This window comes from Salvelinus namaycush, chromosome 9, assembly GCF_016432855.1.
Source record: "Salvelinus namaycush isolate Seneca chromosome 9, SaNama_1.0, whole genome shotgun sequence".
Classification (NCBI taxonomy): domain Eukaryota; kingdom Metazoa; phylum Chordata; class Actinopteri; order Salmoniformes; family Salmonidae; genus Salvelinus; species Salvelinus namaycush.
In genome coordinates this window covers 44,698,812-44,712,408 of record NC_052315.1, presented here as the reverse complement: position 1 = coordinate 44,712,408, position 13,597 = coordinate 44,698,812, and the positions used below count along the sequence as shown (strand labels likewise).

General features: G+C 39.9%; 1 protein-coding gene across 1 annotated transcript in view; it reads right to left on the bottom strand.

Moving 5' to 3' along the window:
* The window catches only part of LOC120053288 (polypeptide N-acetylgalactosaminyltransferase 18-like), an 87,614-nt gene that overhangs the window by 25,839 nt on the left and 48,178 nt on the right, over positions 1-13,597 (bottom strand). The window contains exon 10 of the mRNA XM_039000424.1: positions 486-650. Coding sequence (XP_038856352.1) covers positions 486-650 — 165 coding nt within the window. The remainder of the gene's footprint in view (positions 1-485; positions 651-13,597) is intronic.

Below are 13,597 nucleotides of genomic sequence, written 5' to 3'. Positions count from 1 at the left end.
CGAACATCTCTGGAGACCTGAAAAAAGCTGCTCAGCGACGCTCCCCATCCAACCTGACAGAGCTTGAGAGGATCTGCAGAAAAGAATGGGAGAAACTCCCAAATACAGGTGTGCCAAGCTTGTAGCGTCATACCCGAGAAGACTTGATGCTGTAATCGCTGCCATAGGTGCTTCAACAAAGTACTGAGTAAAGGGTCTGAATACTTATGTAAATGTGATATTTCCATTTTTATTTTAATCAATTGGCAAAAAATTCTTAACTTGTTTTTGCTTTGTCATTATGGGGTATTGTGTGTAGATTGATGAGGCTAAAAAAACTATTTCATAAATTTTACAATAAGGCTGTAAAGTAACAAAATGTGGAAATACTTGTGAATACTTTCAAAGGCACTGTATAAACTGGAAGTAGAAGCCTAAGTATTGTTGTCCATTCGTTTAATCCATTTAGGAGAGGAATGGTAGGAGAAGACAGGAGTAGCCTTTACCTGAGTAAACAGCCAGGCGAGCTTCATGCGCTTGGCTGTGGCGTAGCTGCACTCCAGGAGCCGCGGCCGGTTGTTCACATCCACCAGGCACTTGTTGTCATCGTCGTCGATGGTGGGGCTCAAGACCCCCAGGTGAAGCTGATGTGAGTTTGTGTAGTACACGTTCTGGAGAAGGAAAATACAAAAAAGGACAAGTACCAGATGAGTGTCAAGCAAACAGAATGGAACAAGGAGCATAAATGGCATCTGAATGGAGGCACTGAAGGCAAGCATCAGGGAGGTAATTGGGTGGGATTATGTTTGTCTATCACAAACAAGACATTTAGAGAAGCAATTATCCAAATGTAAAGCAACGTTTGAGCCTTTAATCTGTGATCTCGTATCCTGGAAGCGTATAGCTGACGTGGGATACGGTGATAAGTGGTTATTAAACAGGAGTCGGTCTATAGATTGACATTCCATTCCAACAGGAGGCTTAATGGTGTTTCCTCACCATTCAGAGCTGGTGACAGAATCTCATTAGTCTGAATCCCTGTGAAGAGAGGACTCTGTCCTGCGTTACCTGCCAGGTCCTTTGATAGGTCCTAATGGTGTCTATTGTAATAAAGCCACAGCTTGAAGTGATAACACACTTTACAAAAAACATTGTAATTCAAAACAGCAAGTAGTAGAATTCATAAAAATGCATACATTGATGGACCTTTTTCCTATACATATAGTGGTTTCACTTTACAATAAGTGTCCCTAATATCATCCAATTACATGGTAGTTACATCGGTACAGTGAAATTACAATGTAGGTACTGTACATGTTGGTGCATAGCAAACCTGTTATTCCTGTACAACAGTTTGTGGCATGCACTCATTCAAGGATTGACAAATACATTCATAATTATGATATACTGGGTGAGAGGAGGTTTAGCCACAATTAAATATAGTTTGCTGTGCAATCTAATGCACAAAAATGACAAATACCATTCAAAATCGTCGCTGACCATGACAGTAGCTATCTCTTTCACACAGCCAGCCACATTAAAACGCTTTCCGATAAGAAAGAGGAATCTAGTGGAGTGATTATTTACAGAGGCTTAATTGTAGTGGGACATCCTAATTGCTGGTGTTTGGCAGCCCCACCTGTCCTAACAGTGAAGAGGTGGTGGCAGGACAGAGACAACAGCTGTGCTGAATAAAATAGCCATGTTGTCTGCATATGTGATGAAGAGGTTTCTCAGTGTGGGCTGAGCAATGAGGTTAACTCTAGCAGCTGGGATGGGGAGTGAAGAGAGAGGGGGCATCACTATAGTTATCAACATGGCTCAGAAATACAGATATGCATCTGTTGGTCACAGAGACCTTTAAACTAGTAGCCAGCTTATCTTCATTGTGTGTTGTTCCTTCTCTCTTTCTAGAAGCAATCAGTTACAAGGCAAAAATACAGATTGAGGCCTTCAATCAAACTGAGGACTGAGAAATATATGTGCACCAGACAGGTCAAGGCTTCTTGCATGCATGGCTTTGAGATGTAAGTTGGGTTGTTTGGATGACCCAATTGCTGGGTTGCAGGCATTGGGTCAATAGTTGTGTTTTCTGTAAATACATCAAGTTTGGGTTGTTGGTGCTGGGTTATTAAGGTTGGGCTATGGATATTTGACCCAGCCAGTGGGTTAATTCTCCTGCCACAAGCGCGTGAAGTCCACCAGAGGACTTGCAACTATTCTAGTTCTAATGCGATTCAGTGACTGACGAGTGGAAACCGGCAATTGTTATTTCGACAGACTAAGGGTGTTTTGGCTGAATGAAATCCATGAAAACGGTATGCAACAAAATGTTACGAATTATACATTTGATGGTAATTCAGGTTATAGGTTGTCCTATCATTAAATCAGGTAGGTAGCGTTACCTAGCTAGCCATTTTCTGTGCTAATAGCTGACACTTCTTCTGGACTGTCTCGGACATTGTTTCACATGTTAGCTGGCTATTGGATATAACTTAGCTAGCTAAGTTAACATGGTTAGATTTAACTTGTTCTCCATCTGGGTTCATTTAACCAAGCTATATGCTGGCTTGTCTCATGCTTGCATGGTGATCGATTGAGTTAGCTAACGTAAACTCACCCCATTCCGTACAAATGTGCGCAACCGCAACATTCAAACGAGGCTACAAAGAAAACTAATGGGACTGTAGCGACTGTGTTGACTTCAAAATCAGGGGTGTGAACTAGGTTTCTACTCAAGCGTTGATCGACATGGTAATGGCTCTATAGTATTGTAGAAAAGTTGAAAAAACGGACCCTCCATTACATCGTGACGTATCATGTCGCAACGTACAGAACGCATAAAGCAACTATTTCTGTCTTACAATCTCTCTCCACCAGGTGTAGCACTTCTTTCAACGTTTAAAAACAAGAAATGGACAGTGACGGGGGTAAGGGGGAATACCTAGTCATTTTTTGCGTCATCATTGCATGCGATCATCATTCTCAAAGCCGTTGTTTACTTCTAAGATCACTTTAGCGCCGCCCTAAAAATCAGATTCAAATTCGACACAAACCTTCAAATAGGTATGTAATGACACATTACATAAACTCTTTATAGTGTTTTATTTACATTTTAGAGGCGATAAGTTGGACAGATCGAGTGAAAAAAAGCAATTTTCCCACACAACATCTCTCCTTCTCACGCATTAGTTTCACTTCCCCACCCGCCATTTTTAGAAAGATCCGACGGGGCTCATTGCCTGCTTGAATTATGCAGAAACGGGCAGCGTTTAGGTCATGTAATTGATTCTGTTGGAAAGGGGAGAAATTGTGCTTTACAATGGTATTGACATTACAGTTGATCTGGAAGTATTACGTTTTTGGGGCGCTAAAATAAGGGCAATTGTATGGACCAAGGCGATGTACGAGTTTAAGTGAGTTTACGTTAGTGTTACTGTACTGGTTTTCAATGGTTTCTGACAGTGGGAGTATTAGTCGAACTTGTGGATGCATATTCTATTAGCTAGCTAACGTTAGAGTTTACCTTAAATTTTAGTTTAGCTAGCTAGCTATGTTTCTAATATTTCTGTACTTAAATGCAGAGGTCAAGGCCAATGAATGGACAACAATGTAAAAATACACTGAATGAGTGGAACCTGGCCTCTTTGATTCCAAAGTAAGTAAAAGTGAGACATTTATTTTTGAGAAATGAAACACTGATTTTCATTGACCCTGTGGAAAAACAGCATCTACATCTTCCACATTGTCATTGATAACCAATAGTACAACCTTAATGAAAACGTGAAGTTTACTATTTCATCAGAGCCTCTTACAACCATGCAGCCACTTAGGGGCTAGTTACAGTACATGCACAGCTACCATAGATTGTCTGGCATTCATTTCACCATACTTGCTTTATTGGTCATTTCACAGATATTCTGTCACAGTGACCAACCTGACACACAACACACACATATCACAGGCTGGGAGCAGCTCATGGGCACTTAGGGACAAAGAGCCTTGCTTAAAGGCACAACGGCAGTAGTTAGTATCCAGAGATATTGTAGCTGGTAAACCTTTGGCTGACGGATGACTCCCTGCCAATTTCCCTGCAGGCAGCTTGGGGTTTCGAATATCGGCCTGCCTTTCTAACCTCGAAACTACTAACGCCTCTAATTTTGCACTTTTCTCACTCCCAACTATTTGATCTGGCTTATCAACCCTTCCCTCAAAGTATTTAATTTAGAAATGTGGGTGAAACGTTCCCTTAAAATCTCCCCCCCTAGCAGTTAAGCCTAGCGGTTAAGCCTAGCCCTAGCGGTTAAGCGCGTTGGGCCAGTAACGGATAGGTCGCTGGTTTGAAATCTTGAGCTAGCAAGGTGGACAAATCTGCCATTCTGCCCTTGAGCAAGGCAGTTAACCCCCAACAATAACAACTGCTGCCCGAGTGCCAAAGACGTGGCTGTCAATTAAGGGAGCCCCCCCCCCCCCCCCCCACCCCACCTCTCTGATTTAGAGGGGTTGGGTTAAATGCACATTTCGGTTTACTACATTCAGTTGTGCAACTGATTAAGTACCCTCTTTCCCTTTTACCCTCTCATTTGGAACGGAAGAGATGGACCAGGAAACGCTCTTGCTTTTGGACGACTCGACTATAGCCTGAAGTTAAAGAGGAACATAAAAACCTTACATGCAGTGAGTATTCTGTAAATGACACCTTTTTTTTATACACGAGGGGAAGTCCTCGAGACACAGACATGAATACTTAGGACTGTGGACACACCAAGCTTGAGCAGTAGCTGGGTCTTGCCAGGTACATGTTGAAAGATTTATGTATTTTGAAAACTGATTGTTAAAAGTAATGTATAATTCATTGAATACTTTCTGCTCACAACAGAGTCAAATGTGAGAGGGTAGCCCAGATGACCAAGTGGCTGAACATCTGGCCAGCAAACCCGGCCGTGATCCAGAGGGCTCAGTGGACCAGACAGAATGGGGCCAAGACAGTCGAGATAGTCAGAGTATCCGCGTCTGCTGGATACTCCAGGCATGGTGGGTCATTTTTTACAAAAACAGACTTTAATTTGATTCTGTTTTCTAGGATTAACTAGCCTGGGCTGGCAAAGCAATGTTTTTTGACCTTGAAGACCGCGATCGTTACTTTTTATTTAATCTGTAGCCTAATAAACTGCATGCTTCCCGAGTCGTAGTGGGAGGACCACACAACATATCGCGTGAGTTTCCACCGCCATTTCTCGCACAATTCATTTAAAATTACACAAAAATATCCCACCATGTCAAAAATAATAATAATTGTCTTTAGCCATTTATAGAATTGTACCCGGATTTCATGTTTCCATCAGCCCGGTCGTGACTTTTTTCATGCGTCAGAATTCATCTGCATGAAATGTTTGACTGGAAACGTGGTTAGTGTTGTGTAAATTAACCTTTGAGCCCCAGCCTCAAATGAATGAAAGATGTAGGCATCAAACAGGGATTGGGTGTTGATGTAAATGGCTATAAAATATACAAAATTAATTTTGTGTGATGGCATTGTCAGTGTGCCTCCATGGTTTGCACAAGTCCTAATATTCTAAAATCACAATTTCACTAAGGTGGAGGTGACCAGACCCTACCCATTTGTGTTGGCTCTTGTGAACTGCTCACAGGTGTTTACAGTCATTAGTGGACTGGCATTGGAGCAGGATACACTGCGTGTGTCCTATTATGTGTTTGATTTATAGTTCGCTTTTTTTATGGCTTTGTTCCTGCTTTTTGCCTATAGTATGGTATGTGGCTCGTTTTCCTTCAGTTCAATTACTGAAGCGCATTCTGGTATGCTTTCATACCAATTTACTTTTAATACAAATGGTACATCTTGGAGATTGTGAAAAGTGCTTTATGAATGAAATACACTTAGTAAGTAATGAGTCATTAGTCCAAGTCCTTGGTAGAGTGACATTCAAATTGTAATATTTTACACTTGTTCTGTGTAACAATGTTTTAACTCTATCCCAATGTAGACCATTATTGTATGGCAAAACAGCATGGTGTGTGTCACCTAAGATGTGCCAATGAATGTGATTATCTATTGATTAGCTCTGGCACTGTCTGACAGACAATGTCACACACACGCATGCTTTGTTTTTCTCCGATTGCAATCGGAGTGTGCACACCAAGTTCAACTGAGGCGTTAGTCTGATGTTTGGACATTAAAGAATATGAATCAATTCTAGCTTATGAAATATTATCTTGTGAAATATACTGAACATAAATATGAAACGCAACATGTAAAGTATTGGTCCCATGTTTCATGAGTTGAAATAAAAGATCCCAGAAATGTTCCATTTGCACAAAAAGCTTATTTGTCTCAAATTTTGTGAACAAATTTGTTTACATCCCTGTTAGTAAGCATTTCTCCTTTGCCAAAATAATCCTTCCACCTGACAGGTGTGGCATATTAAGAATCTAATTAAACAGCATGATCATTACACAGGTGCACCTTGTGCTGGTGACAATAAAAGGCGACTCTAAAATGTGTAGTTGTGTCCCATAACACAATGCCACAGATGTCTCAAGATGAGGGAACGTGCAATTGGTATGCTGACTGGAGGAATTTCCATCAGAGCTGTTGTCAGAGAATTGAATATTAATTTCTCTACCATAAGTCACCTCCAATCTTCGTTTTAGAAAATTTGGCAGTATGTCCAACTGGCTTCCCAACCACAGACCACATGTAACCGCGTCAGCCCAGGACCTCCACATCAGGCTTCTTCAACTGCGGGATGGTCTGAGAACAGCCACCCGGACAGCTGATGAAACTGTGGGTTTGCACAACCAAATAATTTCTGCACAAACTGTCAGAAACCATCTCAGGGAAACTCATCTGCGTGCTTGTCGTCCTCACCAGGGTCTTGACCTGACTGCAGTTCGGTGTCGTAACTGACTTCAGTGGGCAAATGCTGACCTTCAATGGCCACTGGCACGCTGGAGAAGTGTGCTATTCACAGATTAGTTCCGGTTTCAACTGTACCGGCAAATGGCAGACAGCGTATATGGTGTCGTGTGGACGAGCGGTTTGCTGATGTCAATGTTGTGAAAAGTGTCCCATGGTGGCGGTGAGGTTATGATATGGGCAGGCATAAGCTACGGACAATGAACACAATTGCATTTTATCAATGGCAATTTGAATGCACAGAGATACAGTACCGTGATGAGATCCTGAGGTGGTCACACCAGATACTGACTGGTTTTCCGATCCACGCCCCTACCTTTTTAAAAAAGGTATCTGTGACCAACAGATGCATGTCTGTATTCCCAGTCATGCGAAATCCATCGATTAAGTCCTAATGAATTTTTCAATTCACTGTTTTCCTTATATGAACTGTAATTCAGTAAAATCTTTGAAATTGTTGCATGTTGCGTTTATATTTTTGTTCAGTAATAAATAGACAATAGGGCTTTGTTTCAATGCATGTTCTGAAATGCAGGAAATAAATAAATTATTTGAAATTCAACATTGTATATTGATTGTGAGGGGGTGGGATGGTAGTGTAGGCAAAAATATTCAAGCAAAATTGAAATTAGGATTACATAAATTACCCAGCTGCTGGGTCAATCCCCCAACCCAATGTGCTGGTTTTGTCACAACCAAGCAATATAGACTAATTTACCCAAAAGTTGGGTTGAGCGCTTAACCCAAGGGACTGGGTTAGAAGCACTACCCAAACCCGCTGGGTTGAATTAACCCAATGCTGTGTTAGCCCAATATTGACCCAGCACTGGGTTGTCAAATATGAATTGCCATAGCTGAATTTCTACCTTTTAAGATGCCAAAATATAAATTGTTTTCAGTATCCTAATTTTGTTTTCTGATAGTTTCAGTGCATGCATTCAACAAGCGTTGGACGAAGGACTTCCATAGGGCAGCCATCTCCAGAGTTCACACAAAAGGCAATAGTTCTAAACTGGGTTTGATTTAGTCGTTTTAATTATTCAAATGTTGTTAATTATCTTTTAAACTTCCATCGCTCAGTTATCACCTGGCTCATGTAAATAGTTATGTAGTTGTCCCTTTAAAAACAGATTAAGGTCAACATCCCCATATTGTTCACATTTCTCCCAAGTAAAAAAAATATTCAGTCTTTGCTATTTTCTTCATTACCATGCTGATGATTTCAAGTTGTATTGGATTTATTTGAGACATTGAATACATGTATGCTTGGTTTTTTTCTCTGTGAAGTAAGTTCATATAAAGTAATTATTTGGTTTATGTACAGTGCATTCAGAAATTATTCAGACCTCTTTACTTTTTCCACATTTTGTTACGTTACAGCCTTATTCTAAAATTGATTAAATACATTTTCCCCTCAATCTACACACAATATCCCAGAATGACAAAGCAAACAGTTTTTTATAAATCTTTACAATTTAAAAATTACATACCTTACTTACAGAAGTATTCAGACTCTTTCCTATGAGACTCGAAGTTGAGCTCAGGTGTATCCTGTTTCCATTGATCATCCTGTAAATCTACTGTTTCTACAATTTGATTGGAGTTCACTTGTGGTAAATTTAATTGATTGGACATGATTTGGAAAGGCACACACACCTGTCTATATAAAGTCCCACAGTTGACAGTGCATGTCAGAGCAAAATCCATGAGGTTGAAGGAAGTGTCCGTAAAGCTCTGAGATAGGACTGTGTCGAGATACAAATCTGGGGAAGAGTACCAAAAAATGTCTGCAGCATTGAAGATCCAAGAACACAGTGGCCTCCATCATAATTAAATAGAAGAAGTTTGGAACCACCAACACTCTTCCTAGAGCTGGCCGCCCAGCCAAACTGAGCAATCGGGGGAGAAGGGCCTTGGTCCAGAGTTCCTCTGTGGAGATGGGAGGACCTTCCAGAACGACAACCATCTCTGCAGCACTCCAACAATCAGGCCTTTATGGTAGAGTGGCTAGACAGAAGCCACTCCTCAGTAAAAGGCACAAGACAGCCCACTTGGAGTTTGCCAAAAGGCACCTAAAGACTCTCAGACCATGAGAAACATGATTCTCTGGTCTGATGACACCAAGATTGAACTCTGGCCTGAATTCCAAGCATCACATCTGGAGGAAACTTAGCACCATTCCTACAGTGAAGCATGGTGGTGGCAGCATTATGCTGTGGAGATGTTTAGACTAGTCAGGATCGAGGGAAAAATTAACAGAGCAAAGTACAGAGAGATCCTTGATGAAAACCTGCTCCAGAGCCTTCAGGACCTCAGACTGGAATGAAGGTTCACCTTCCAACAGGACAATTACCCTAAGCACACAACCAAGACAAACCAGGAGTGGCTTCGGGACAAGTCTCTGAATGTCCTTGAGTGGCCCAGCCAGAGCCCGGACTTGAACCAGATCGAACATCTCTGGAGAGACCTGAAAATAGCTGTGCAGCGACACTCCCCATCCAACCTGACAGAGCTTGAGAGGTGCTGCAGAGAAGAATGGGAGAAACTCCCCAAATACAGGTGTGCCAAGCTTGTAGCATCATAATACCCAAGGAGACTTGAGGCTGTAGTTTCCGCCAAAGATGCTTCAACAAATTACTGAGTAAAGGGTCTGACAACTTCTGTAAATATGGTTTAAGTTTTGCATTTTCTATCCATTTTAAAGAATTTTAAAAAATCTGTTTTTGCGTTTACTTTATGGGGTATTGTGTGTAGATTTTTAAAATCTATTTTAGAAAAAGGCTGTAACGTAACAAAATGTGGAAAAAGTAACGTGGTTTGAATACTTTCTGAATGCACTGTAGATACTGTGTGTTAAACAACATTGGAATGTAACCAAAAATGTGATCTAATTTGCATATTCATACTGAGTTTACAACAGAATGGTCGCCACAAGTTTCCCAGAATTGTTTGCCAGAAGTTCACAAGTTGCCGCAAATTTACAGCAACAGTTTGCCACAAAACTAATTTGCATGTGAAACTATGAGCTTGTCGCAAATTTGAGGCAAATTGGCTAAAGGTTTTCCACAACTGTTTGTCAGAAGCCTGTTTTTTCAGTAAGTGTTTACATGTTGCGTTTATATGTTTGTGGCATACACACACAGTGCCCCATCTTGTAACACATGCCTTAAATAATATGGTAACTAAACTCTGTGTCTGCAACTCTGGTATGCTCCCATGGTGATTTAATCAGATGCACGATAAAGACAACCTTTCGATCCGAGTTGGATCTTCGTCAGGTCATACACCACTGTGAAACACACCTACCTAAATAACCTCTAGATGCATGAACATCCAGTCACTTGAATACATATAATACATTAACCTCACAATAAATATTACACAGACATTATGGAAAAACAATTACATGTACTTTTTTTTATCCATGTCAAGTAGGCTAATATAGATAGGTAAAAGAGAAATGTGTTAATCATTTTGTATACAATACAATATACAGAAAATGGGAAAACAGCACTCCCTATGAGCAGAACACATTTTATAGAAAATATTTTATGTCTAGTTCCTCATTTAGACCTCTTGGAGACAGTGTTGAGGAAATGTATCCAAAAGGACTCTTGTCTAAGGAGGAAATTGTCAATACCCCCCCCCCCCCCACATGGCATTTTCACATGTTCAATGCCCAGATAGGGGAGAAAGGACAAGTTGTGCTTTGCCTGGGAAAAATGCAGAGCAAGAGGACTTTTGATATCATTATGTCTAATGCAACTCCTGTGTTCCGTGATTATTGTTTTAAGCGCTCTACGCGTCTTTCCCACATACGACAATCTGCATGGACACTTGATCAAATAAATGACATCTGTGGTGTTGCAGGATATTTTGCCTTTGATTTTTATATCTCTTTGTCAGTCTCTGGGTGATAAAAAAATGCATTTATTTGATCATTATAATGATATCAAAAGTCCTCTTGCTGTGCATTTAGTTGGATGTGCATATTTTTCTCTCTTTTCAACTAAACTCTGTGCGGCATAAATGGGATCAAGCTCTGTATCTCGTTTTTCACAATAATGTGAATATTATGTACAGCTGCATCCCATGATTGTAAGATATTTTTGCTGTAAACATTCACGAGTTTCAATGGATTATTCTAGGGAGAAATACAGGAACTCCATACCTCAATGCAAGCTTCAGGGGACCATGTGATTATGTTAATCTGTTGTTGATAAGATTACACCCTGTCTTAATGGGCCTCAATGGAGTCGTCTTTGAAATGAGCTTGACTTAATGAAATGACAAGCATTTATGTCTTAATTTCACACATTCTGATATGATGCACCATCTCCTTCTGAGCAGAAAACAAGTTAAATGAAAATTGCTTGGGGATACAATTTATTGGCTCTGGAAAAAAAGAGCGCTAGGATTAATGTGACATTTTTCAATAAGAAAGTTAATATTTTGATCCCAGTTGTGATAAATTATTTGCTTTTCGAATACGTGTGAAGTCGTTCTGGAAGAATAACGATTTTTTTAATATGCAAAATAATTCCGATTTTTGTTTTAATAATTTATATTCCAAAGTCAGACGAAAAAATAAATCATTGTCTTCAGTGCTTTAAAAGCGAGGTTTTTCTAAAGTATAAGGGCTGCTTAAATAAATATTTTCTCTGTCTCCAAAGACGGACTGTTTTTCAATCAGATGGTTGACATACTGTACAAGTCAAAAGTTTGGTCACACCTACTCATTCCAGGGTTTTTCTTTATTTTTACTATTTTCTACATTGTATAATTTTGGTGAAGACATCAAAACTATGAAATAACACATATGGAATCATGTAGTAACCAAAAAGTTATGTTTGAAATATATTTGAGATTCTTCAAAGTAGCCATTCTTTGCCTTGATGACAGCTTTGCCAACTCTTGGCATTCTCTCAACCAGCTTCATGAGGTAGTCACCTGGAATACATTTCAATTAGCAGGTGTGCCTTGTTAAAAGGTAATTTGTGGAATTTCTTTCCTTCTTAATGCGCTTGAGCCAAATCAGTTGTGTTGTGACAAGGTAGGAGTGGTATACAGAAGATAGGGCTATTTGGTAAAAGACCAAGTCCATATTATGGCAAGAACAGCTCAAATAAGCAAAGAGAAACGACAGTCCATCATTCCTTTAAGACATGAATGTCAGTCAATAGAGAACATTTCAAGAACTTCGAAAGTTTCTTCAAGTGCAGTCGCAAAAACCATCAAGCTCTATGATATAACTGGCTCTCATGAGGACCGCCACAGGAAAGGAAGACAGTTACCTCTGCTGCAGAGGATAAGTTCATTAGAGTTACCAGCCTCAGAAATTGCAGCCCAAATAAATGCTTCAGAGAGTTCAATTAACTTCTTTATGATAGGGGGCAGCATTTTCACTTTTGGATGAATTGCGTGCCCATAGTGAACTGCCTCCTACTCTGTCCCAGATGCTAATATATGCATATTATTATTACTATTGGATATAACACACTCTGAAGTTTCTAAAACTGTTTGAATGATGTCTGTGAGTATAACAGAACTCATATAGCAGGCAAAAACCCAAAAAAAAAAAATCCAAACAGGAAGTGAGAATTCTGAGACTGGTCAATGTTCAACTCATCGCCGATTCAATTCCCTGTAAGATATGGATCTGTTTGCACTTCCTACGCCTTCCACTAGATGTCAATAGTCTGTAGAAAGTGGAATGAAGCTTATGCTGTGTTGTGGGGCCGGATGGGAGGGGAATGAGTCAGTGGTCTGGCAGATTGCCAGTTCCTGGTCACGCACTTTCCTCATGATATCGCCTTGCGTTCCATAACTTCTACAGACATGAAGGAATGCTCCGGTTGGAACGTTATTGGATATATATGATAACAACATCCTGAAGATTGATTCTCTACTTAGTTTGACCAGTTTATTCGACCTGTTATATAACTTTTTGAAGTTTTCGTCGGAGTTCGCCTGCATCTGCGCGAGCGTTTGGACATGTGCACTAAACATGCTAGCAAAAGTAGCTACTTAGACATAAGTAATGGACATTATCGAACAAAACAACGATTTATTGTGGAACTAGGATTCCTGGGAGTGCATTCTGATGAAGATGATCAAAGGTAAGAGAATATTTATGATGTAATTTCGTATTTCTGTTTACTCCAACATGGCGGAGAAATGTTATGTTTGAGCCCCGTCTCAGATTATTGCATGGTGTGCTTTTTACGTAAAGTTTTTTTGAAATCTGACACAGCGGTTGCATTAAGAACAAGTGTATCTTTAATTATATGTAAAACATGTATCTTTCATCAAAGTTTATGATGAGTATTTCTGTTATTTGACGTGGCTCTCTGCAATTTCTCCGGACATTTTGGAGGCATTTCTGAACATGGCGCCAATATAAACCGAGATTTGTGGATATAAATATGCACATTATTGAAAACAAAACATAAATGTATTGTGTAACATGATGTCCTATGAGTGTCATCTGATGAAGATCAAAGGTTAGTGATTAATTTTCTCTCTATTTCTGCTTTTTGTGACTACTATCTTTTGTTGGGAAAATGGGTGTGATTTTCTGTGGCTATGTACTGAGCTAACAATCGTTTGGTGTGCTTTCGCTGTAAATCCTTTTTGAAATCAGACATGTTGGCTGGATTCACAACATGTTTAGCTTTAATT